The sequence below is a fragment of the Periophthalmus magnuspinnatus genome, chromosome 19 (assembly GCF_009829125.3).
Source record: "Periophthalmus magnuspinnatus isolate fPerMag1 chromosome 19, fPerMag1.2.pri, whole genome shotgun sequence".
NCBI lineage: Eukaryota > Metazoa > Chordata > Actinopteri > Gobiiformes > Gobiidae > Periophthalmus > Periophthalmus magnuspinnatus.
Window position 1 is genome coordinate 26,179,040 of NC_047144.1, and position 25,686 is coordinate 26,204,725.

At 40.3% G+C, this 25,686-nt stretch overlaps 1 protein-coding gene across 1 annotated transcript in view; it reads left to right on the forward strand.

Moving 5' to 3' along the window:
- The window catches only part of pemt (phosphatidylethanolamine N-methyltransferase), a 57,950-nt gene extending 33,340 nt beyond the window's left edge, over nt 1–24,610 (forward strand). The window contains exons 4-7 of the mRNA XM_033984759.2: nt 9,042–9,187; nt 13,157–13,268; nt 17,922–17,996; nt 23,258–24,610. Of these exons, the coding sequence (XP_033840650.1) occupies nt 9,042–9,187; nt 13,157–13,268; nt 17,922–17,996; nt 23,258–23,312 (388 nt within the window). The 3' untranslated portion in view covers nt 23,313–24,610. The remainder of the gene's footprint in view (nt 1–9,041; nt 9,188–13,156; nt 13,269–17,921; nt 17,997–23,257) is intronic.
- Nucleotides 24,611–25,686: the final 1,076 nt, after the last annotated feature.

The following is a 25,686-nucleotide window of genomic DNA, read 5'->3' on the forward strand; positions in this document are numbered from 1 at the left end:
GTGCCTGATCTTCTGATTTTTGATATTTTTGAAAACCTAACAGTATATTATGTTAGATCAGGAAGGCTGGCAGGTTGTAATTGAGGCAAATGTCACCCCGCCGGATTGTTGAGACTTTTGGTAATTATTTTTTCTTCCACCTGCAGTCTAGACAGGCTGAATAAATGTACTGACATAAAACACTGAGCGCTGCTTGTGAAATACATGGTTTGAAATGTAAGGCTGTAGAGTTCACAAAGACATTTTATTGATCTTACTGACAGTATGTATTGGGACATTCAGCAGTCGTGTCCAAGCTGCAGTTACCTCCTCTCAGCAGGAGCCGGTGAAGTTGGCTCTTTAACAATGGCGACTGTAGTGATTTTCTGTGCTGTGTAGACTTGCGCAGCAGGCCCAGAACACCATGCAGCCTGATTGAAACCTGCTTTAGTCCATGTATGAAGGCCTCAAGGAGTTTGATTATCTGTAAATAGACCAAGGGCTCTGGCTGCATGCATGTAGAGTAGACCTGTTGAACTGTTCAACTATTCTCCCTTCCACTGTTCGAACCAATGAGCAAATTTTGTATAATTTTCTTGTTTGTATTGTAAATATCTGTTGGTTTGAGAATGAAAAAACACTCAGGACTGTTGTGTAAAGATAATCAGTTCAATCATCTACGGATATCAACTGAAACCTGTGCAAATTGAAAATGTCATTTATTTCCTTTAGAAATTAAATATGACAAAACTAATCAAAATATGTTATTTAACTGTTATTTATTAAGTAATCACAGAAAAGCTTTGGCTATATATATTGAAGGATGTAAAACATCATTGCTCATAATATTAGAGATTAGATTAAAGGAGGTTTAGGACTTGCACGCAACACTGCACAAACATACTCCATTCTTACCCTATTGTATAGCAAAGAATGTACTGTGAAAATAGATTGTGTAGCATGTTCTCTCAGATTAAGCTGTTACCGATAACGCTGAGGTGAATCAACAGGATGAGTGATGAGCAACAACTCCAAATTTGGTCACACCAGCGAGGCACCTGGAGGGTAGAGGAGTGCCGGAAGGAAGAAGATGTCCACACCCAGCTACTGAATATTCATGATTTATGTTTAAATGTGGCACGTAGGGTAAGGCACTAAGATCAACACGGGAGCGCCCCTGAGATCTCCGTGCATGTACTAGGGACAGCATCATGCCGGACTTGTATTAGATTAGATGTATTAGGGAATAAAACTCGAGTGATTCTACTCCCTGGTCTCCAGTGGTTCTTCTGATCGGATAAAAGGAACATGCTTACAATTTGGTGACCTCCGACGTGATCCGATCTTGAGGCCCTGGGGACGGAGACCAACCCTCGAGGATAGGTCCAAGGCGACTGGACGTATTGTGACTTCCCGCCGGCAAACTAAAGAGGTAAGGAAGACCTTTCAAAACTTCCATATTGACTACATGTAAATTGAGGAAGTCACCGTGCTGTCTGGTGCCGCCTTTGATGAAAATTTAGCAAACTGACCGTATTAAAATCGCATTTTAGGGACAGAGGGGCCACGGGGTAACTGGTAAATTACAGGTGTAACATTGTTACGGGGTTAGAGTTCTCAACTGATAATTCCAAGTGTAATATTGTATACAGGTGATATATATATATATATATATATATATATATATATATATATATATATATATATATATATATATATAACATTACGGGACCGGGATCAGAAATTTTATAAATTTGATTTAAACTTCTGAATAGACATGACTTTGTATCAGAAATGTAACAAGATTTCAGCTATAAGATCTCACAAGACAAATATTCCACAAGATTGTAAACACGTGAAGAATGATCTTGAGTTTACATTTGGTTCAAACAAAAAAATAGTTGCTGTTGAGTACTCTTCTTTGACAAGGTGTTATTTAAAAAGTAGTTCTATAATGGCTGCATAAATATAAAAGGAATATAAAATTGTGAGGCCAAAGTTGTTAATGTCGACCCACAATTTATTCACAATTGTCAAAATCTCATGTTGTCTCAAGCTCTTGTTGTGGGAATTGTGTCTCGTGCCATCCCTACCTTTTATACATTGGTTTTATTAATATCACGCTGTGCAGTATGCACTTTTGCCTTTCATTGTCTTTTATAATAATCACAATAGAATGGAAGAGATCATCCATCTTGTCTTCTATATAGTTGCAGTATGCTGTTCAGGCCAGTTGGGATTTTGCTATGGTTCCAAACAGTCAGCAAATAAAAAGTAACTCCACATGTTTTATTTTTGTCTGCCTGCGCCACCTACACTCCACCGTTGTTATAGTACGGGTTAGTTTTCACGTCATGGAGAGGTGGTATCTGCTTATTTTAGTGTTTTTAGTGTTTTGTAGGTGCTGTATGTGCAAGGTGTAAATATAGACTTAAATACCATTTACTAAACATAGATTCTAATCATGTCTTACGTAATGCTCCATCAATTAATCAGCTAAAACATTATGCTGCCCTGGGGAGTCTCCTGTGTGCAATGTCATACTAATATCTAGCCAGTTCTATTATGGGGTATCCAAATTGTCTTACTAATTGGTTAAATCATTGATGCAATAATTCTCACATCCCCTCTCCCACCGTTTCATTAATATGAAAAATGGGCTGTTATTTTTAGCTGCTCACTTTGCAACTAAGAGAATTGAGAGAGTAATACATTTTATGGAGATCTCAAGTTGTAGTATGTAATTAGTTTTGCCAGTGCTGATAAAACCTAATTAGATTTAGGCTTATTTTTTATTGCATTTATCTTGTTAAACAAGAATTAGTTATTTATTGCTCATTTTAATCATTGTATTACATTTTACTACCTTTTATTACCTTACAGGAGCACATATTTGAAAATACGGTTTACTGGTATCGGTTTGTTTTCCGGTCTTTTTTACCACAAGTCCAGTGGTTAATTCAACAGCTGCAGTTTAATGATGGCAGTTTTATATAATTGCTTTGAAGATTGAGCATTTATCCCTAAATTAGATTCATACACAAAGCACTACGTCTAGACATTAGTTGATGATAGCCTTTACATTTGGACTGTTGTTTTGTACGATTAAATAGATTTTCCTGTGGAAATTAGGTCAACTTACATGTTGAATCTCTAGGTCCAGGCAATAATTTATTGCTATTTCCTGGAAGAGCCCTCCCTCTACACCATTGTAGTGTCATATTTAGGTTTGGATGCACACACTGCCTGTGTTTCTGACCTTTGCAGTTCGAGCTACAAAATCTCGAAATAATCTGTTTTGGTTTGTTACTCTCTGCTGTAGGCGCTATTATGCCACATTATCTCATCATAGTCCTAAGTCTGGTTAAGATATTGACTATTTTTGGCATTGCTAGATCATATGGTATTTTATGTTATGTCATTTATTATATTTTGACTGACTTTATGTCCATTGATAAAATGCTTAGTACATGAGACCACTTGCAATGGTGGTGACCAGTCACCCGTTTGTGTGACATATTGCTATGATATAATACTTGTAATTGGGGATCTGCTGCTCTGCCTACAAAGCAGAATACTTCTTTTGTGTGTACATCCAGGTGTGTGCTGTTAAACCAAAGCTCTCTTAATTTAAATGAAAAAGAAAGTGCGTGATCTTGGACTCATGACTCATTCTACATTGACACATCACATTTTCTGACTTTAATTTGATTTTAAAAGGTTTAGAATGTGATAATCCTGTGCACTCAGAAATTAAGAAATGTTTATTTTTTGAGGATGTATGAAGTCTTAAAGACTCAGAAATGCAGCAGAGGAGGAGCAGGATTTATCACTCCAGGTCATACTACAATACTAGCCTTTTTTATTATTATTATTATTATTTATTTATTATTATTATTTTTTTTTTTTTTTAAACACAATATGGAAAATTACTAAACTTTTTGGGTACCTTTCATAGGACTACAGAGTGCGACTGAAGATTTGCCTGGTGCAACATTTTTTTTTATTTTTATTTTTTTATTGACAACTGAACAAAACAAGAAAAAAACATGATCCCCTCCCTCTCACCTCACGTCTGACCAGACTGCTAAAGCCAGTCAGAGCTGCTAAGACCTCTGCACTCAGGTCATTTTTTTCATTGAAAAATCACGAGGCACACTACCAGAAGAAAATGTCAAAAAATGTAACTCTGTAGTCTATATTTACAATATAAAGTCATTCTTATCACAGTGTCTTGAATAGGAATTAAATAAACACAAAGAAAACTTATTTTATAATAAAATAAACTATCTCTACTCAGTCAATGTGAAACCTAGGCCTGTTTGGTTGCTGTTTGGAGCTGATATTCTGGCAGCAGTTGACGAAAGACACAAAGCTCTTCCTCAACAGCTCTGAGTCTCTCTCTGTTTTCAGATTTTATAGCAGTCAGGCTTGAAAAGCTCACCTCACACAGATATGTCATGGAAAATGGGGGCAATGTCAAATAGCTTTGTTTGCCAGAATGGGGAAGTAGTAGCCAACCAAAAACTTCCAAAGGTAGATCAGCAAAGCTTGGCTTTAAACCACAGTTCTCAGTTCAGTTGCTCCTGTAAAGTCATGTCCTTTCCACCAACTGATACTGAGCTGTATGTGTCTAGGCATTCAGGCTGAAGAAAAATAAAATGACATCTTTTCCATTTTTAAATGTTTAATTATTGTCTCACACAATAGCAGTAACATCTTGCCATTGCTTGGTGAGTGTAAATATTTCAAGATTGGCACTTTCCACATGTTGTTGCCCGAGTTGCACCTTTGAACAGAATCCATTTATTTCATCTGTACTTGTAAGTTGGTTTTCATTTTGGCCTTGCATTCATGTGTTCTGTTCATTCAGACGATGAAAAATATCTGCCAGGTATGCCAGCCTTGCTCACCACTCATCAGTTGGAAGCAGCTTTATGTAATCAGAAACAACAACAAGTTCCTCCTGCAGCTCATACACACGAGCCAAGAACTGACCGTACAACAACAACCGCACCTCCGTATGAGACAGCAAGACTTTATGCTTCGGCCACCTTTTCCTTACACAAAGACTTTTCATGGGTTGTGACTTTACAAAGTTTACAATGCACACGACATCATCCAACACATGAACTAGGTCTGCTGGTAAAGTCTTGGTTACGAGGGCCTCACGGCTCTGCACCGTGAGACTCTCCAGATATGAAGAGCAAAGTAACCATGTAATACACATGGTTACTTTGCTGATCATTAGACAGCACAGACACTTGACAAAGGCACATTATTTGTAGATAACAGTTATAATTAATTTGTTTTTCAAGAAATATGTTTTAGACCAATTAGGTGAAGTTGGATAATTTCCCACAGCACACCAGGCAATATCTCAGGGCACACTAGTGTGCTGCAGCACAGTGGTTGAAAAACACACTCTTGTGCACAGAGCTAAATCCGCCACAGAGCTCATAAGTTTGGCTTTTTTCATCCATTTGTGAATGAGGCACAGTATTTACCTTTAAAGAGAGACACACTGTGTTTAGTTACTTACATGAAGCTGCCATCGCTTAAAAGCACAGACCTCTCACCCTGACTATTTATTGAAGCCAATATTTATTTAATAGCTTTTTATTAATTAAACTCATAGGCCTCTAGTGCATTCTGTTTTAAATTAATGAGGTGAATTCTTAAAATGTACTTAATCAAATTAATAACTTTCAGTAGATAAAACTCGTCATTGAAATATTATTTCCATTTTCTTTAATAAGTGAGAAATGTATGTGTGTAAAGGTAACTTACCAAGTTATTTATTTAGCCGTTATTGCCGAAGCAATTTAAGGACAATATATAACAAGGGCTTAAATAAGCAGCGAGTTTTGGTGCATCCAAGTCATGTTCTGGTGCACCCAACTCAAATCAGTGTGGAGCCCTTCTTTTGGGCATAATCTTAATTTGAAATTGTTTATTTTTTAAATGAAGATGGAGAGGGGTACTGTGTAACCTGTGATGGTGTGAAAATAGCACAAATTAAACATAACCCTTATTTTTCATTTAGGACTGGACTTGGAAAAAAATAATGATTTTTTTCCTTTCCCTCATTGATCATTTTTGATTTTGTCGACTGGGGGATCAAAGATACAGACTAGGAGTCAAAAGTTTAACCAAGTTTATTATTATCAAGAGGATATGAATACTGGCTGGAGGAGGTGGTAGCAGGAAGCTGGGTCAGAGGCTGAGGTGTTCAAACCAGTCGTAGGAAGCTGGGTGGGAGGTGCAAGGTGGGTCCAAGAAACAGGATCTGTTGAAAAACGAGAAAAACTAACTAAGTACTTTGAACCAAAAAATAGACTGAGCCAAGCAGAACTGTACCACGGAGGATACAGTGGAGGATCACTTGACAATCTGTCCTGATGTGTAGAGTTGAGCTGGCTCTATGTACTCCAGAGGCAGCTTGATTGCTGATTGAATGCAGTGGGGTAGTGGTTGGTGCTGGAATCTCCGCCCAGCTCCAGACTCAGGCACGGACACAGAAGAGAGGGGAAAGACAGCACAAAAAAATGAAAAAACTGAGTCATGGCAAACTTCCAATTAAATTTTCTTCCATCGAAAACAAACAGGTGGATTTCAGGTATAAATAGGACGGTGGAGGATCACTGCAGACATCACAACAGCCATGCGACCATATGTCACAGTCACATGGTAAATGGTCACATTTTTACTTAGCACTTTTCCACCTTCAAAGCACTCGGCGCACTTTACATCAAGGAACCACTCACACATTCCCACATACATTCATACACCAGTGCACACAGACACTGGGGGTGAGGTGCCCAAAGACACAATAACAGCATTCATCTTTGGGAGCTGGAATCACACCACCAACCTGTGGGTCAGTGGATCTGACAATCTACCAATGATGTTTATGTTGAGAGCGGGATTGGAACCACCAACCTTCGGATCAGTTGAACGCCCATAAAAAAAACAAGCTGTTGCCCTGACTGAGTGCTTTCACCTTAACAAGTGAGCAGTTACTCCTCTTCAGCACCACACACTATTATTGAGTATTGAGTAGTAGACCTGTTGATTAAAATTATGTCTTACATTATGTGCAATTTAAAGTGTTATTTGTGTACAATTTAATTCACAACTGCAATCACTGTTATATGGAAACCTTTTGTGCTTCGTTATGTGTTCATTAGGTTCATGTAGCGAGTGGTCTCTCTCCCACACTGACCCCCCCTTTCCCTACATGTCTGCTTTCCAATCCAAAATCCCAGCAGCATGCCTCCCCTGGGCATGCCTTACCGCATCTAACCCACAGCAGTAGCCAATTATGTCATGTCATGTTCGCCTAACAAAGCAACATAGGCATAAAGTTCTCAGCATCGACCCTCTGACCTACTTTCTCCCAAAGGACCCCAAAACTACTACTCTCAACCATTTTTTTTTCAAACCAGGAAGTGTGTTTTATTTCAGAATCTCTCCGCAGGGGTGCACTTATTGACCGATTACACAAAAAAAAAAAAAAAAAAAAAAAAAAAAAAAAAGTAAAGAAAAAAGAAAAATCTAACCACTTCCACCTGTTTTTCCATTAGAATGCACATTGGGTGCAGGGTGAGGTTGAAAGGTGCATAATAAGCTATTTTCTTCTATGTACTCCTTTTGGGCATTGTTTCTTATGTTTTTTTGTTAAAATTATGTTTACCATTGGGTTTTTTTTAAGCTGCTCAAAAAATACATTTTATGATTTGTTCTTATAACACTAAAGAACTAGAGGGTTGTCAAGCCTGTGAATGCAATAGTATTACGTTCTGATTTCCAGTTCACCTAATTAACCTATTGAAGTTTAAAGATGCTAAACACTTATCTTAGTGTTTATTTAAATCTGTGCAATTGCTGCAATTGTTTTTTCCAGGATTTCTGGTGCTAGCCAGAGGCCCCTATTTTCTTTGGTCCCAGCCACAATCCAGAGAACATTTGATACAACATCAACTCTGATTTTAATATTTATAGCTGTAGGCATTCTCTGTTTGCTGTGTTGTCTTTTTTGCCTACCACAAGGCAGTCGCACTGGTCATTATGATCGTTTGCATTGACTCTATATTGTGATACAGGTATTTTACCAAGAGTGACCCCTCATCTTATTAGTTTTACTTTTGTTTACTTTTTTTTTTTAAATATTGCTTTTGCTAATGTGTCTCCAATTTGAAGATTTTGACATACAATCCCAAGCTCTATTAATACACCACCAGTCTAATGAAGTACACAGTTTCTAAAAGCTATATCGCAAAACATCTTAATGATCTAGTATGATGACAAATAAAGCTAAAAGCTTTCTTGTGATGCACTTTAGTTCATTCTTTAGTTCCGATACACTTAAAAGGCTGGTGGGAGGCAGAGAAACTGAAGATTTGCTTTGCTTTAATGCTTTGGAGAATTCAGTTAATTTAGTAGAATCCTGGTAGTTTTTTATATATTATTATTTTATAGTTATATATTATTTACTTTGCTTCAGGCAATCCAAGAACCTGCTTGCTGATGTATTTGTATGTTTAGTGGAACATAATTCAATAAAGATTTCCATTATCTACATGCTCATACCCATTTACGCAAGTTGTGCTTGTTCTTCTTGTTGTATTTCTCTATGGAAAAGTTACACTTGCTTCTTTGTGCCAAACATGCTTAAACTGTTAATAGTTCGTTCTTTGTAAATTACAAGGAAGTGTAAACATTTTCTGTGAACTGAATGAACTAAATAGCAAAGAGAGCTTTACATTTCATCCTCCCAACAGTGCATCTGTAGTGTGAGACATTAAAGAGAGACACAGGTAGTGTTGGTTAAATGAAATTGAATTACTCCATTACCTTCAGCCTTTTTTTTTTTTCACTCTACTAAGCTTTTGAAAATACAAGGCTGATAAAATGATAAGACTTTTTTTTTTCAAACTTATCTGATGTCTATCTATCTATGTTTCTATCAGATTTTTTTGTAGACATTCAAAGAGATGTTTGTGTTTCTTAAGCCCTAGAATACAGCATGTTCTGATGCCTGTAGTGTGTGTCTTATCCAGTATGACCGTGGCCATGAAGACACAGCCCCGGTGGGAGGTGCTGGAGCAGACAGAAGTGTACTACACGGGTGTGGTTTTCATGATGGCGGGCACTGTGCTGGTTGTCAGCAGCTTCTTGGCTCTGGGATTTACTGGAACATTCCTGGGTGAGTGTCCACATTTTGCACCCAATTTTGTTCTTCAATACACTATATACTGCATCTCATTATTGTTTGCAAAATATCAATATAAATGCTGTGGGGTGTCTGAACTGCATTTGATTAGACTTGGATTAACTCAGCCTTGGTTGGCCACTTCAAACGATTTATGTAAAGGTTATCCAGCATTTTTAAGTAAAAGACTATTTTAGGACAGAGAGAGAGCAGGGGATAAACACACTTGAAAACACTTATTTATCACAACTTTTGTTTTTAGGTCATGTTATAAATCCATATTTGCATTAATATCATTGTTGTTTCCCTTCACTTTAACACACTTCAAGTAAACTCCAATATGGTGACAGAACCAGGCAGCTGGACAAGCAGAAGGTGTAAGTGTGTGTGGGTGGTGGTCTGTGCATGTGAGAGCATGTTAGTATGTACATCTTGTATACAACATAGTGTTATGGTGACTTTGGAAATTGGGTATCTGTTAAAGCACATGCAAATCTTCTACTGCATTTAAATGTTACTGCATTTAAATATATTCCAACAATGACTTTAATGCAAGTGATTGGCAATACAATTCTTAAAAAGAGTCACATTACAAATGTGTCCTAAGGATAGCCTATTCACAGCTGTAGTTTTTATACTAAGTGCAGTCAAATCATGCAATATTCCACCTTGTATGTACACTCACCTGAAGGATTATTAGGAACACCATACTAATACGGTGTTTGACCCCCTTTCGCCTTCAGAACTGCCTTAATTCTATGTGGCATTGATTCAACAAGGTGCTGAAAGCATTCTTTAGAAATGTTGGCCCACATTGATAGGATAGCATCTTGCAGTTGGAGATTTGTGGGATGCACATCCAGGGCACGAACCTCCCGTTCCACCACATCCCAAAGATGCTCTATCGGGTTGAAATCTGGTGACTGTGGGGGCCATTGTAGTACAGTGAACTCATTGTCATGTTCAAAAAACCAATTTGAAATGATTCGAGCTTTATGACATGGTGCATTATCCTGCTGGAAGTAGTCATCAGAGGATGGGTACATGGTGGTCATGAAGGGATGGACATGATCAGAAACAATGTTCAGGTAGCCCGTGGCATTTAAACGATGCCCAATTGGCACTAAGGGACCTAAAGGGGCCAAGAAAACATCCCCCATACCATTGCACCACCACCACCAGCCTGCACAGTGGTAACAAGGCATGATGGATCCATGTTCTCATTCTGTTTATGCCAAATTCTGACTCTACCATTTGAATGTCTCAACAGAAATCGAGACTCATCAGACCAGGCAACATTTTTCCAGTCTTCAACTGTCCAATTTTGGTGAGCTCGTGCAAATTGTCGCCTCTTTTTCCTATTTGTAGTGGAGATGAGTGGTACCCGGTGGTGTCTTCTGCTGTTGTAGCCCATCCGCCTCAAGGTTGTGCGTGTTGTGACTTCACAAATGCTTTGCTGCATTCCTCAGTTGTAACGAGTGGTTATTTCAGTCAACGTTGCTCTTCTATCAGCTTGAATCACTCGGCCCATTCTCCTCTGACCTCTAGCATCAACAAGGCATTTTCGCCCACAGGACTGCTGCATACTGGATGCTTTTCCCTTTTCACACCGTTCTTTGTAAACCCTAGAAATGGTTGTGCGTGAAAATCTCACTAACTGAGCAGATTGTGAAATACTCAGACCGGCCCGTCTGGAACCAACAAACATGCCACGCTCAAAATTGCTTAAATCATCTTTCTTTCCCATTCTGACATTCAGTTTGGAGTTCAGGAGATTGTCTTGACCAGGACCACACCTCTAAATGCATTGAAGCAACTGTCATGTGATTGGTTGATTAGATAGTTGCATTAAGGAGAAATTGAACAGGTGTTCCTAATAATCCTTTAGGTTAGTGTATAAAACCTGTTCTTTCTCACTGGACTTATTTAAGATGTGCATTTATTTAAGACCATCTGGACTGTACTATTAAAACGTTTGTCAGGAACATTTAAGTTATGTTTTTTTTTTTTTTTTCCAAAATTGTTCAGCTCCACTAAAACCAATGCTATTAAGTTCCCTGTCTCATTACTTTTACTATGTGTGACTTTAAGAAGGCCCTGGGATGTAGGCTGGTCATGATAATTTTGAAGTAAGATATATTGGTGACAATATATCACAATATAGGCCATCCATCTATTTTCTTCCTCTTATCCGGGGCCGGGTCGCGGGGGCAGCAGTCTAAGCAGGGACTCCCAGACTTCCCTTACCCCAGTGTATCCTGGGTCTTCCGCGGGGCCTCTCCTGGTGGGACATGCCCGGAATATCTCTCTAGGAAGGCGTCCAGGAGGCATCCTGAGCAGATGCCCGAGCCACCTCAACTGGCTCCTCTCGATGTGGAGGAGCAACGGCTCTACTCTGAGTCCCTCTAGTGTGACTGAGCTCCTCACCCTATGTCTAAGGGAGCAATATAAGGGACAATATATGCAATAAACTAGAACATTGAAACAAACTGATCATCTTGACAAAGCTAATGTACAATGTATGTTCTAAATGTACAATGCCATCAAAATTATGAGCTGAAAAAAATAAATAGAAGAATTAAGTAGTTACATCATAGAAGTTATTTATTCAACTTTTTTCAGCTCAAATTTTATTATAGCACCAACAAAACAAAAAAAATCCCCACTAGTAGAGTAGTACACCATACTTATCTAACCTCAGAGCCAAAATCTGCCAAAATCTTTTCCTTATAAGCATTTTTGTTTTTTTCTATACAAATGGATTATGTTTGTCCTTGATTGGCTTATCCACCTGAATACTGGGAGATAAAACCAATGTCCAGACTATATGTCTTTGTAAAGTTTTGGAGAAGCGTGTATTTTTGACTGGCCAGGCAACTGATCTATTTCTTTCCACACAAACACCTGCTTATGTCGTTTGTGTAGGTGTGCAGGGAATTAGTGTGCCCTCTTGGCTCTATATTAAGCCTCTTTGAGTCACCGTGACCTGATGATTGGAAGCTACGACTCTGGAACGAAAACAAACATATCAATACAATCTAATTACACAATTCCTCGGGCCAGAAGGTTTGGTTCGATCCCCGGGTCACCCAGGCCTTTCTGTGTGGAGTTTTGCATGTTTCTCGCCGTGTCTGGATGGGTTTCCTCCGGGTACTCCGGTTTCCCCCATCAACCAAAACATGAACACCCTTCAAGACAACTGTTGTTGTGATTTTGGGCATTACAAAAATAAAATGAATTGAATTGAATATAGCACACATCAAAAAATCCAGGTTGACCATATACATAATTGCAATTGAACAACAGTCTTCCTTTGAATATGAATAAATATCTCTAGTCAGTTTTGAGGTCAGAAATTAGGTTAGCCATTTACATGTTGTTTTCCTTTTCAGAACACATTTGTTTACATGTCCCATTCCATCCCACCCACATTTGGTTTAACTGACCTGCTGTAATCCAAATTCTTATATAATAATGGTGGATAACAAAATAAATAAATAAAAACAGGGCAACGTTCACCACATGTGTTAATGCAACAATTTAGGGGGACTTACTAGGAATGACTTCAATACCATTTGAATGTTCATGTCCTGTTATACTAAAAATGGGTCAGATTACGTCTATCTGTACACAATACAGGGACAGTTCATTACATGGTGAGGAATAAAAAGCGATTAGGTTAGCTGTGTCCTAGTTCACTTGTTGTTTTCCTTATTCAGACACCCCCAGTGAACCAGTTATCATGGACTGGTATGACAACTGACCACAATCTAGTCTTACTCAATGTATTCAAGATGTTTGTGGGTCAAAAAGCAACAGGAAGTTTCAGCATTCTGTAAATGTTGTGTGTCTTGTTCCAATTATTATGCCACCATTTACCACCATAAACATACAACAACAAATAGTACTGCAGACACTGCCATTTTTTGTCTCTAATAACAATGTATGTATGGTACTTTTCAGGTGATTACTTTGGCATCTTGATGGATGAGAAGGTGACAGGTTTTCCATTCAACCTCATAGACAACCCCATGTATTGGGGCAGCACTGCCAACTACCTTGGTTTAGCGCTTATGTAAGTTTTTATTTGCACAAATATATTTAAATCATATTCACTTTTTAAGTAAAACATCACCATCCATAGGTCCAATACACATGTTAAATGAGCGATTCATTTCAGACACATATTTCTGAACAGTTTGCACAAGATAAACTATATCTGCACAATGCCTTTATGCCATGCCAAGACTGCCCATTACAGCCACCCTTATTATGATAAGGTTGAAGCCTAATCATAATTAGTTGATGGTCTGAAACCACTCATCACAAACCTTCTAAATACAGAGTCATAAATCACAGGTGGGTGCAAATTCCCGGCAAGTAGAAATTTTTCATGTATGCTTAGTCTCTATGACAACTGAAACTGCAATATAAGGCACGTTGCTAGGCAAGCACTCCAAGACTTTCCTGAAAACATAGCAAAAGCCTCACTTTGTTGTGAATAGCTATGACCAGTTTTCTTAGTTTTGCTCTGTCCAATTCCATTGATTACACTGATGGGACATATATTAAAAAAATACAATGGATTATGGGAATATTGGACGTTATAATCTTGCTACAATGGGAGCATACACAAACAATGCAAGTTTTGCTTGAATCTAAGCTTGAAGTACCAAGAGATGGCTACAGACACCAGTTTTTCACCCAAAATTTAGTAGATCAATCCTGGCATTGCATACTTTGCTTTGATTATAAAACACTTCTTTCTCCTCGCCTTTTATATGCATAACTGTTTTATTGTATGCAGCCACTGGCAGTTATAAGTTTGGTTGGCAACAGCTCAAAACCCATATATAAGTTTTGAGCCACACCATGTAAAGGTTCAGTCAATAAAAAAGGAATTGAAATAAAGGCATGCATTTACTTAATTGCAGGTCTTTTCATTGCACAAAAAATCTTGAAAACCATGCATCCTTGCTGTGAGGGGGATTGTTTCTCCACAGACCACACACTGATCAATCTTCATGGAGAATATTTATATGTAAATATTTATTTTTAACTTTGTCTCCATGGAGCCATCTACCAGGTCTCCACTGAAAGACCCGGCTCGTATTGCATTATTCACACCCTACATCCGTTGCTCATCTTTTATCATTCATCATTGTTGTTCTGATCTTTATGTAATATGAACTTGTCAGATGCTCAGTCGTAATTAAAAGCCCTATAACCTGAGTGCTACTGGTACTTCACCCCCAATGTACCAAAATGTCTCCGAAATCTCTTGTGCACAGCTTGTATTGAAGCTTCTACTGATGAGTATGAAGAGCAGTAAGTCACACCTCTAGTCCCTCGCAGAAGTTGAGATGCACTAATTAGGCCACTTACTGAACTCACCCCAGATGCCCCATAAGAGAAATTGTGTTTGACAATAGCATGATTCACCATTGTCTATGTAATGAAATGGTTATTTTAAAACTCTATTGATAAATGGTCCTACAGATTATCCAACCTCTGTACAATTATTTGCAGATTTTTATATATATATATATATATATATATATATATATATATATATATATATACTACAATTGGATGTGTAATCCCTCAGTTGTCCAGGTCTGATCCATAGTGTAAGCAAAATGTTAAATCTGTCAACTGGACAAAAAGTTGTTGGAGTAAAGACTTTTCGCTGCTCATCCAAGCCACTTCTTCATTTCTGATCAAATCACTGATGGACACTGAAACTGTGAACAATAGGTGTTTTTAGTTTCAGTGCATTTAGCTCCTCCCTCCAGACAGATATAAGGCAGTGTCAGTCTGACCAGACCTGAAGAAGTCTCCTGGATGAGCAACAAAATGTCTTCACTCCTACAACTTTTTGTCCTGCTGACAGATTTAACATGTTGATTTTACTAATAGAATTGGATAAAATCTATATATTGATGGTAAAATGCATTTCTTTATATTGACAAATATCTGTGAATGACCCCGGTCATTTACTATAATCATGGTAATCATAAAATACTACATATACTGCAGTACACATTCTGTATGCTAATATTTTCATAATCCAACCAGACATGATCTTGTTCAGATCATACAATCTATTCTTCTTGACCAAAGTTTATCTGGGCACAATGTCCTTGAACTCCACTTTAAAAACTTTTCAACAGCATTATGTAACAGTGAAGGAACTGAAGGAACAAAACGGAACAATGCATTCACTTTTTAATAGGCCATGCTGACATGTATATGTGAAATTTTGGAATGTGTTTAGTTCTCTATTAAGTCTCTGATAAGAAAATACCATGTAAATCAATGTTACTTGGATTTTGCACTTTTACAATGTATTCTAGTGTATTGCAATATGGGACCTGAGATGACAATACATTAAATGTCTATATAACACATAGCTTAACTGTTAGTAATTTAAGGAGAGAACACTTACACGTATTATGCTACTAACTTTTACTTACTATTACTTTTTTCTACTACTTTTTCTCACAATTTGTCTGCCCTGCACTTACATTTCAGGCGGCATAATGTTAAAAAAATAAATAATCTGGTCTTCTATTACATAAAATATGTATCTATTTATCTTGTGGGGGGAAGAAGGATGTCACAGTTTGCTACAGACAAACTCATCCATCTGTTTCTCTAGTGGACCCTGTACTTATTTGATTAATATAGTCTTTAACTTGATAACACTTTAAAAACAGGTTGAACAAAGTGCCACAATATCAAAACACACTCAAACTCAAACTGTGTCAAAGTCCAAAATGAACAAGTGTGTTTTAAGAAGAGATTTAAAAACAGGGACAGCAGAGACCTCTCCTTTTTATGGAGGAGCTCAGAGGGGTACAACGCTGACCTAGTACTGTGCATTGCTCTAAGACCAGACTGGAAGACCACAAGGTACTCATGTAGGTGTGGAATTTACTTAGTGTAAACATGTTTTTCTAAAACCTTTGATAAAAATGGCAACTTGGAGATTTGAAAGCACAGTTGGATCAGGCCCAGGTTGCCATTAACATCTGACAAAACTGATGACCCTATAGTGTCCGCTGGACACAAAATAGTCCTTAGTCCTTACTGTGATGTGGCATTCACTGAAAACCTAGCCCTGGTAAAGCTCAGCAGCTTTACCAGTTCTAGGTTTTCGGCAGTCTGAAGAACCTGAGGAACAGATCGCAAGTTCCAGGGATCCACTCCGGTATGGTTGTGATGTGAGGGAAACAGGTGACAAGCAGTTCCAGAATCTTTCAGGGAAGCCTCAGATCCATGTAGGTCTACAGTCTCACCATGTTTGCTATGGCAACGGGAGCATTTCTTGAGAGGTGACAGGTATGTGTAAAAGATGACCTGGGATGGCTAATAGCAATGGTGACACTGTTCTGTGCCCATCCCGGGTGTTGGGCATAAAATTGCGTGGAGGAGGCTTGAAGATCCAACAGTGTCTGATAATTGTACAACATCAAAGAGGCAAACATTTATAGTTGACACAGTGCCGTCAGAAATAATAAAAATAGCTGGCAGTGGCAGATGACCAGCCAAACACTTCCCTTTTATCTCATCTCAAATAATCTTGATAAGGGCAAAAAAATATTTAATTTTGGCCACTAGTATCAAACACATAAACCTTTGAAAACTTGTTGATGCTGTGTATGGTGCATTTGTGGGGCAGATTTGCATGACTCTTTAACTGTCATACCAAAAGTAGGTCAGTGTTACTTTTTCAAACACGGGTATGCGCCTATTACTTTTGATTACTTTCTGTTCATAGGTGTGCATGAGAGACTGCACCAGGGTTGTTTAAAAGCCAGGTCAGGTATCATTTGTGCATTGTTAAGTAGAACAAAGAAAACATGAATCCCGGCACGGCTTGCCTTAGAGCACATGTGACCTGTCTACTGTCTGTCAATTAGAGAACATATCTAGGCTACATGGGCTGATGAGGGAGCTATGAGAAGGAGTACGTCATACCTAACCTATTTTTAGTTTTTAGTTGGCTTTTTACTAATTTTTAGCAATCAAGATTAGATATGAATTACTTTATGTTGTGTGCGGTCAGAAATTATTGACTCAAGTTACCTGGAAAAAACTGCAGTATCTTCATCACAATACCCTAGTAAAAATATACAAAGAATATTTTAAACGTAATCGCTACAATTGATTTTTAGCATGTTTTCTTATTTCTTATGTTCTCTAATGAGGGTGGTATTTATTTTATTCCATCATGCATTCCTAATAATCAGAAACCCAAATTCTTACATTTATAAAAGAGAGTAATACCCAGGCTATGATATATGTTTGTGGGTCGGCCCTTGTTATAAAACCAAGATGGCTGAGTAGTGTTGATCGCAGATGTATGGTTCACAATTAGTGGGTCAAACAGGTCAGATTGCACGTGAGCAAAAAACCCAAAAGGACATGTCAAAGCAAAATGTCTTCCAAAGTCCACAAGTTAAAGTGTTTTAGGACTTAATAATACAGCAAATCTACAAATTTGCTTGTCACATGATACCACAAGGAGACTAATGGTGCCAGGCTACAAAACGGTTGTGATTTTTTATTTTTTTTATTGATATGATTTGCATTGCAGAATTAGTCTAACAACAACATCTGAGTTTTGTTTAGTTGTTAATATTACACAACTCTTCTTTGGTGGACACCTCAAACAATGAGACAGAAATCTAACCTTTCTTCCTTTTTTTGTGTGTGTTTTTAGTGGCTCAAGTCCCGTTGGTTTGATCCTGACAGTAATTGTAGCAGCGGCATACAAGGTGGCAATTCAATTTGAAGGGTATGTATTCTAGTTTTATTTATTATTCTTATAGAGTACAACATTAGACCTGGTGGGTTTTAAAAAGGGGTATTATGCAATATCAACGTCTTGAAGCTTTCCACCACGTTATAATGTTCTCTCATCAAAAACATGCCTGGGGGTTTTAGATGTCATCCACGCAAGTTTGAGTAAATTAGCAATCTCTCCTGGGCCCTATTTGAACCCTCGTTATGGTTAACTGTATGATCCTAAGGACAGCCCACAAGCCTACGACACCCATGCTCCCACTTGGAAATTTTCAGTAAATATACAAAAGCATAATGCAAAACAATACTCTACAACTTCACAAACCTGTTGTAATTTGCAGTAGTTTCATTAGCGAAATGCATGCTGAATGTAATGTGATAGCACTTTGAAGAGTGAGTAACTTAGCACGGAGAGAAAAGGGAGGGGGGATTCAGTGCGCCAAAGCCCAAACTGAAACTTGAATGTTAATGCATTGTTTCAGCAAATATATCACTCTCAAAACAATAGAAGGTAACATGGTGATCTAAATATGTAATGTGTTAGCAATTAATCCATCCATCCATTTTCTTCCGCTTATCCGGGGCCGGGTCGCGGGGGCAGCAGTCTAAGCAGGGACTCCCAGACTTCCCTCACCCCGGACACGTCCTCCAGCTCCTCCGGTGGGACCCCAAGGCGTTCCCAGGCCAGCCGAGAGACAGCCGCTTGTATCCGCGATCTTGTCCTTTCGGTCATTACCCAGAGCTCATGACCATAGGTGAGGGTAGGAACGTAGATTGACCGGTAAATCGAGAGCTTCGCCTTCCGGCTCAGCTCCTTCTTTACCACAACGGACCGATACAGCGACCGCATCACTGCAGACGCTGCACCGATCCGCCTGTCAATCTCCCGCTCCATCCTTCCCTCACTCGTGAACAAGACCCCGAGATACTTGAACTCCTCCACTTGGGGCAGAGACTCACCACCCACCCGGAGAGAGCAAATCACCTTTTTCCGGTCGAGAACCATGGCCTCGGATTTGGAGGAGCTGATTCTCATCCCAGCCGCTTCACACTCGGCTGCAAACCGCCCCAGTGCCTGCTGCAGGTCCTGGCTTGAAGAAGCCATCAGGACAACATCATCTGCAAACAGCAGAGATGAAATCCTGTGGTTCCCAAACAGGCCCCCTCCGGCGCCTAGAAATTCTGTCCATAAATATAATGAACAGAACCGTTCACAAAGGGCAGCCCTGGCGGAGTCCAACATGCATCGGGAACAGGTCTGACTTACTGCCGGCAATGCGAACACAGCTCCTGCTCCGGTCATACAGGGACCGGACAGCCCTTAGCAGAGAGCCCCGGACCCCATACTCCCAGAGCACCCCCCAAAGGACACCACGAGGGACACGGTCGAATGCCTTCTCCAGATCCACAAAACACATGTGGACTGGTTGGGCATACTCCCATGAGCCCTCGAGGACCTGATGGAGAGTATAGAGCTGGTCCAGTGTTCCACGACCAGGACGAAAACCATACTGCTCCTCCTGAATCCGAGGTTCGACTATCGGTCGGATTCTCCTCTCCAGTACCCTGGCATAGACCTACCGGGAAGGCTGAGGAGTGTGATTCCCCTGTAATTGGAACACACCCTCCGGTCCCCCTTCTTATACAGAGGGACCACCACCCCGGTCTGCCATTCCACAGGTACTGTCCCCGACCGCCACGCGATGTTGCAGAGACATGTCAGCCAAGACAGCCCCACAACATCCAGAGACTTGAGGTACTCAGGACGGATCTCGTCCACCCCCGGAGCCTTGCCACCAAGGAGCTTGCCAACCATCTCAGTGACTTCAGCCAGGGTGATGGACGAGTCCGCCTCTGGGTCCTCAGTTTCTGCTTCCTCCTCGGAAAACGTGAGATTGAGGAGATCCTCAAAGTATTCCTTCCACCGCCCGACAACATCCCCAGTCGAAGTCAGCAGCTCTCCACCCGCACTGTAAACAGTGTTGGTGAAGCACTGCTTCCCCCTCCTGAGGCGTCGGACGGTTTGCCAGAATCTCTTTGAGGCCGTCCGATAGTCCTCTTCCATGGCCTCCCCGAACTCCTCCCAACCCCGAGTTTTTGCCTCTGTGACTGCCCGAGCCACGGCACACTTGGCCCGCCGGTACTCATCAGCTGCCTCAGGAGTCCCACGAGCCAACAAGGCTCGATAGGACTCCTTCTTCAGCTTGACGGCATCCCTGACTTCCGGTGTCCACCACCGGGTTGGGGGATTGCCGCCGCGACAAGCACCACAGACCTTACGACCACAGCTACGAGCAGCCGCATCGACAATAGAGGTGGAGAACATGGCCCACTCGGAGTCCATGTCTCCAACCTCCCCTGGGATCAGGGAGAAGCTCTCCCGGAGGTGGGAGTTGAAGACCCCCCTGACAGAGGGCTCCACCAGACGTTCCCAGCAGACCCTCACAATGCGCTTGGGCCTGCCAGGTCTGTCCGGCTTCCTCCTCCGCCAGCGGATCCAACTCACCACCAGGTGGTGATCAGTTGACAGCTCAGCCCCTCTCATCACCCGAGTGTCCAAGACACGCGGTCGGAGGTCAGATGACACGACAACAAAGTCGATCATCGACCTCCGACCTAGAGTGTCCTGGTGCCACGTGCACCGATGGACACCCTTGTGCTCGAACATGGTGTTTGTTATGGACAAACTGTGACTAGCACAGAAGTCCAATAACAAAACACCACTCGGGTTCAGATCGGGGAGGCCGTTCCTCCCAATCACGCCCCTCCAAGTGTCACTGTCGTTACCCACATGGGCGTTGAAGTCCCCCAGGAGAACAATGGAGTCCCCGGTTGGTGCACTGTCTAGTACCCCTCCCAGGGACTCCAAGAAGGCCGGGTACTCTGCACTGCTGTTTGGCCCGTAGGCCGACACAACAGTGAGAGACCTGTCCCCGACCCGAAGGCGCAGGGACTCTCTCGTTCACCGGAGTGAACCCCAACATGCAGCGGCTGAGCTGTGGGGCAATGAGCAAGCCCACACCAGCTCGCCGCTGCTCCCCGCGGGCAACGCCAGAGAAATGGAGAGTCCAACCCCTCTCAAGAAGTTGGGTTCCAGAGCCCAAGCTGTGCGTGGAGGTGAGGCTGACTATATCTAGCCGGTAACGCTCAACCTCCCGCACAAGCTCAGGCTCCTTCCCCCCCAGCGAGGTGACATTCCACGTCCCCAGAGCTAGTCTCCATGTCCGGAGATCCGGTCGCCGAGGTCCCTGCCTTCGACTGCCGCCCGGATCTCTCTGCACCCGCCCCGCATGGCTCCTCCCGCAGGTGGTGGGTCCACGGGAGGACGGCCCCACGTCGTTCCATCGGGCTGGGCCCGACCGGGCCCCGTGGGGAAAGGCCCGGCCACCAGGCGCTCACTGCCGAGCACCCACCCCAGGCCTGGCTCCAGGGTGGGGCCCCGGTAACGCCAGTCCGGGCGACGTAACTGGCCTTGTTGGATTTCTCTTCATGATGGGCTTTTGAACCGCTCTTAGTCAGACCCGTCTCCCAGGACCAGTTTGCCATGGGTGACCCTACCAGGGGCATGAAGCCCCCGACAACATAGCTCCCAGGATCATTCGGGTGCTCAAACCCCTCCACCACGTTAAGGTGGCGGTTCGGGGAGGGGGTTAGCAATTAATACCCCATAAAATTGTAATACCCCCTGTTTAAAGATTTTTTTTTTTCTCAGAAGTCTATCCTCCGCTGCATGCAGATACGTGACAAGTCAAAATCTAGTTTATGAGTGCCCTACATACAGACTTAGAATTTCTCCTCCCTATACACAGAATACATAAATGTGCAGCCCGTTCTGGAAGCAGCTGCTGTGTGCACTTACTCATCAGCACGTCCATTATGTAGGTGGCTTCAGCGACAGAGCAGATGTGCCACTGTCTGTATGTCCGCATTGACTACACAGCTGTACATATCCTCTATTTGGTACAGACACTAAAAGACACCCTAACCTGTGTGGTGGAAGCTAAATAGTTTGGAAAATTTGGTTGATAAATTAAACTTCACTATACGACCAAAATGTTACATGTTTAAACTTGAAACCCAAATCATAGTGACTTAATTTAAATAAAACTCCTCACTCATAATAAACGGAACTGAAATTGATAACATTAAACCATTGCAGAGTTTAATGTTTAATGCTTGTATAATTGATTTATTCAACAAATTTATAATACTGGTCACTTTAATAAGCCACATTTGCACTGTTGTTCTCATGCTGCTGTTATTATTATTATGCTGTATATATTTTCTACCTTTAATTATTTTATTTTATTTTTTAAGCATATCTTTTTAACTTTCTGCATGCCTTATTTGTATTTATATTTATTCAGTGTGCTTTATGTTGCACTTTATCACCGAAGTAAGTGCCTAGTTTGTGAACTGTGTTCACAGATGATGGCAATAAAAGTCTTCTGATTCTGATTCTGAAATTGAAATTATATAAATATAAGATTGGACGACTTCTTTTCTGATAATGTCACAGAGCCACATGCTGTGAGTGAGAGCCCAGGCAAACATGTATGTCCCTACAGCTTTACCAGCTCTGCCAGTCATAAGAAATCTGTCATTTACAGAAAAGAAGGCATTTCACCACAAGCTGTGAGGGGAGATTGGATAGTGTTATATTTGTCTATAGCCCGTGGCACTGATTCTGAATGATCTGATTTAGGTAAAATTGAGGACAGAGTGGACTGCATGAATGAATTTCACTTGATTTCAGTTTTATGGGACCCATAGTGTGTATTGAAATAGAAGTTCAGACAACTCTCCAAGTTGCAATCTTGTACTATATGTATGCACTTTTTCGATCATCTGCCCATTGTTTTCAACTCTGCTGATTGTACATAGTTCATTCATCCTTTTTAATCATACAAGAAGGTTATCTCAAGAGATACAATTGATATTTAGTAAAAGGCCCCATTCTTTTTAATAAGTGGTAGTTTATTGCTTCTCTGAGAAAATGAATTGCTTTCCACACTGGTCATGAGAGGGATAATTCTCAGGTACTGCTATGATATAGATATGGGTCAGTGGTGCCTTAAATATATGCTATTACATGGAGAGGCACATGTGCAGTTCCTGTTGGACAATGGACATGGTCATTTTCTCATCACTTAGCGCATCACTGAACACATGTATGGTCCTGGCACTGAGTGGTACGCCATTCTCCTCTCTGATTTATTGTACCTTTTTATGTTTGTTCTGCTGTATTTACAGACCATTCACAGACTGCATCTATCAGGAGAGAAGTCGGCGTAACAAGCATGAATAATGGCCTCCTTCCCAGACGCCTTCGGATCCTACTATTGCTCAGGATGCCTTCCTCTAATGTGGATATAGGGAAAACTAAGTGAGAATAAATAATGCCACCTTTAATACTGTTTTAAAATGCTGTTTACACATACCTATCACACACAAAGTTATTATTTAATTTAAACATTATTTCAAGAGTGTGCAAGTCAGTCTTTGGATGACCTACTAAATATTGATTATAAGGTCAATCTCTTTGTTCAAACTATATTTTAACTGACCTCTTTATACTGCACAGACTGTTCTGTTTGACGTACATTTAACTGTTAGCAGCTTGGATATAAAACACACTTTTGTTCAAATTGTCTTTGATGATGTATTCTATTGGGCTGCACAACATTAGGGCATGCGATATTCAGTGATCGCCTTGAGTACTGTAATATCAATATTATTGCTATATTTTAATATAGCATTTTGACAATTTAAATTAATTTAAATTAATGAATAATTTTATACTAATAAGAACATGGGAAAAACTAAACTGTACAAAAACCTCTCAACCTGTGATTAAAAGTGCATATACTGTGCAGTGCTAATGTTGCACCATTAAAGATGACCAGTATTATTGTTGGTGTATTCACATGTAACACGAAATGTTCATAACTTACCAACTGTCCATGCTCTGTCACATTTATACATTGCTGCTGGTCTGACCTGTGTCAGAGCAGCAGTAATGGGTTTTTACTGTGCTAATCACAATAACCCTACTGAACTGTATAAACTGCTTCTGGATGTATTGTTTAAGTAATAATAAAACTCTACCGTTGGGGTCTAAATCCTTGTTCTTTGTCTGACATGAGGCCATCAAAATATATATTTTTTAAGTACAAATGCTGGAAAAATCATACCTGAATTGATCTTTAATTTACATTGAGTTGATTATGGCTAAGTATCACAAATGTCCAGACATATTGCTTAAGTTTAGAAATCTACTGCTTAAGACTTGAAATAAAGTGGTCTTCATCACTTCTCTTTATGTTTCCTGGAGGGAGCAGACATTTCTCTGTGAAATTTGAGCAGTGCAGATGGAAGGATGAGTGGCTTTATGAAAGACTGGGAAAATTGATCCCTCATGTGTCACTGTAGGCTCCACTCTACTCCAGCTTCTGTCAGACAAACAATGCTTTATTAAACATACTACAGGTGGAAATTAGTATTTATGCTATAACCTGGCACCAGACATCTTTGGTGTTTTTAAGGTCAATGTAATGTCGTGCACTGTCCCTGTTTCAAATAAAAGCATACCATACCATACCAATGATGAACTGGCAAATGTCATTGTAATATTTAATTGTTCAGAACATTTAGTAAATATACAGTTGCAGTATTAATTATTTACTACTGGATTAAAAAACAAAGTAAATTATTTGTAGGACACTTAAGATGACCCTTTATAGTTTGTAGATTACATTATCTTACATCTTGCAAAAGACATTTATAACACTTAAGTTCAATACGCTCAAATCATGTGGTATTTTCAGCTAAACAAGGAAGCATTGCATATAACATTTAATGTACTCTACCTTACTGTAAGTCACCTTAATGAGCCCTTAACCTGTAAGGCTGTTAAGTGACCTACCACTTCAGTCTCATAAACATGTAAAATTATAAAGGCACACAGTCAACAGGGTGGTTTCATTTGAACTGTATATCAACTATAGATGAAAAACAATCCATGCCTTAATGGCACTTAGAAACCTAGAGAGTTGAAGGATTACACTTGGCCACTAGAAGACTAGAAACAATACCAAGTCCATTGTAACACTTGAGGTAATCTTAAAATAATCTGCGGAACACGGGAAAAGTGAATAAACGGTTTTGGTAGATAGAGCAGCTCTGCTACGGCCATGATCTCCCCGGTGTGGGTAAATGCTCAGCTGATTATGTGGTTGGTATCAGTTCAACAGTAGTATTATTTGAGAAAAGCACCAAAAGTTTACTTAAGGGATACATTTACATTCTCTACTATTTTTTTCTCAGTTTGTTTCTTTATTAGACTATCATATTAGACAATTAAACAGAAAAAAATGCAGATGTCACACTACTGTGTTCAGACTCAAACATTGTACCAGAAGCGGATTGATTTTTCTGCTTCTATAAAGTCTTTTTGTGTTGTGGAGTGCCTGAGGTGCAGATGGTTAAAGTTAGCTGACTGGTGAGCTCTGTGACGCACAGGGTAGCTGGGTAACCAGCAGGATCACTCGTACAGACAATGGCCCCTCTGATCTTCAGCCTGTGCAGAGGCTCAGGGGCCAGTCACACATATCAGATCTTCTATGGGAAGTGCTCCAGCTCAGACTACAGAACAGGTTTGTATGTCTGTGTAATCCCTCAGT